The sequence below is a fragment of the Loa loa genome (assembly GCF_000183805.2).
Source record: "Loa loa unplaced genomic scaffold supercont3.429, whole genome shotgun sequence".
NCBI lineage: Eukaryota > Metazoa > Nematoda > Chromadorea > Rhabditida > Onchocercidae > Loa > Loa loa.
Window position 1 is genome coordinate 13,917 of NW_018108609.1, and position 1,922 is coordinate 15,838.

Consider the following 1,922-nt stretch of genomic DNA (forward strand, 5'->3'; position numbering starts at 1 on the left):
CAACGATATCGTCCCTTCGTGTGGTTCTCTTAACTGTTATTGATTGATTTGTTAATAAAGCTATCATAAATTATTGATCGAAACTTTTCCACATTAAATAATCTTAATGTATACAAGAAATGGTTAAATGTATTAAATTCTTTGATCGATAAAAATCTTTGTGATTCCTTTCGGTTTCTTTGATATCAAACTACAAAGAGTTCCGGAAATGATTGGCAGAAATTGAAATGATTCAATTACCGTAAGCCTTAGTTCGGATTTATGCCTTTCTTCGTTTAATGAATATCTGTGAAAGTTTCATCGATGAAAAGCTACGATCTTTCTGTTTCATTCATTCGATCAAATGTGACATTGACATTCGATCGAATGTTCAGACAAATTCTAATTCTTGAATTTCTACCGTTGAATGGAATACTTATCAACGATTGGCGTAACATCCTTATAGCAAACATCATCTGCACTTGATAACTGATTGCTGCTCTGACCTGCAGGATGACATCATTTGCAAAGTTTATATTGTCAATATGCAGATGACACGATTGTGACAAATCATTATTACGCAATATTTGAAAAATAGATGATGCGAAAAATAGCCGTTTATTTGTTTTATCATTACCAAAGAATATTACAATGAAATGATTCGTTGTCATCATTCTAATCTTCAAATATAATACTATTAATATGACATATTTTCAAAAATTATAAAAGTAAACTTTCTAATAGTAAACATACTAATCAATAATTAATTTAAAAGGAAATGAAATTGTGAATAAGAAGAATGAACTCGTTGCTTAATTAAATAATGAATGAGGGAAGAAAAAAAAATACTTAAATAGGAAATGAATAAATGAAATGACACGAAAAATATATGCGAATTTAACAGTACATAATCATCTATGTATATCTAGAATATACACATAATTTATATACAAGTATAAATATTTGAAACAAATCCTATCATTTATTTCAGGAATTAAATGACGCAAAAATATGAAGGACCGGTTATTTCTTGTTAATTCATTGTATCTCGGATAAAGAGTGAGCATTATATTTTTATATGTTGCAAAATTTATATTTAATTCTTTAACAAATGGCAGAAATATTTTGCTACAATTATTTGTGGAAAAAAGCAATCTATGAAAACTTTTGATTTTATGCTTTTTAAAATGATTTGATTACTTAATTACATAATTACTCAATTTCGCTTTTTAATCTGCTAATCGTTACTTATATTTTTTTGCTTTTATATTTGACCATTTTAGTTTCATATCTTTTGATTATTGTTTTTCAGTAATATAGTAAATTATTGAAAAAAAATTTATTCAAATATCGTTTTTTTTTTGGTATTAAAAAAAAAACAATATTTTGATATTAATCAGATATAATAAATAGAACTGATTGATGAATGATAATTTCACTTATCTTATCAAAAAACTATTTGATACTTTCAGACTATAAATCAAAAATCGATCAAGATGTTTATTCATATTATATTAGCATATGTGCTAATTTCAAATGTTACCAGTCACTTCAAAGGTTTGATATCTTTGGAATGTTCTAAAATATTATTTGTTCATAACTTTACTTATTACCTTAATTAATTTTCATATTACTGAATTTTGTTAAATATCCTGTCATCATATGTTCTTTGAAAATTTTCCAAATTTTTTAACAATGAATTAAAAAATTGGATAATTTTCTTATTTTTTTTTTTTTTGTAACATACTATCTAAAGTTTTACCGCTAACATGATGCAACTATTAATCTGGGAAAAAAATTTTCATAGTTAATTTAAAAATTTTGAAAATTATCCAAATTCAGCAATTTTATTTATTTATTTAAATTTATTAATAATTAATGCTATATATAATTAAAGAAATTTATAACATTAACAAGCATCAAACTTTCAAACATCATATTTG

The 1,922-nt window shown here is 24.2% G+C and overlaps 1 protein-coding gene across 1 annotated transcript; it reads right to left on the bottom strand.

Moving 5' to 3' along the window:
- Nucleotides 1–311: 311 nt before the first annotated feature.
- Nucleotides 312–485, bottom strand: LOAG_15110 (hypothetical protein; the record flags this gene model as incomplete). The annotated part of the gene is made up of 1 exon (XM_003150602.1): nt 312–485. A coding segment is annotated over one exon (174 nt), but the record flags the coding sequence as incomplete, so codon positions are not given.
- Nucleotides 486–1,922: the final 1,437 nt, after the last annotated feature.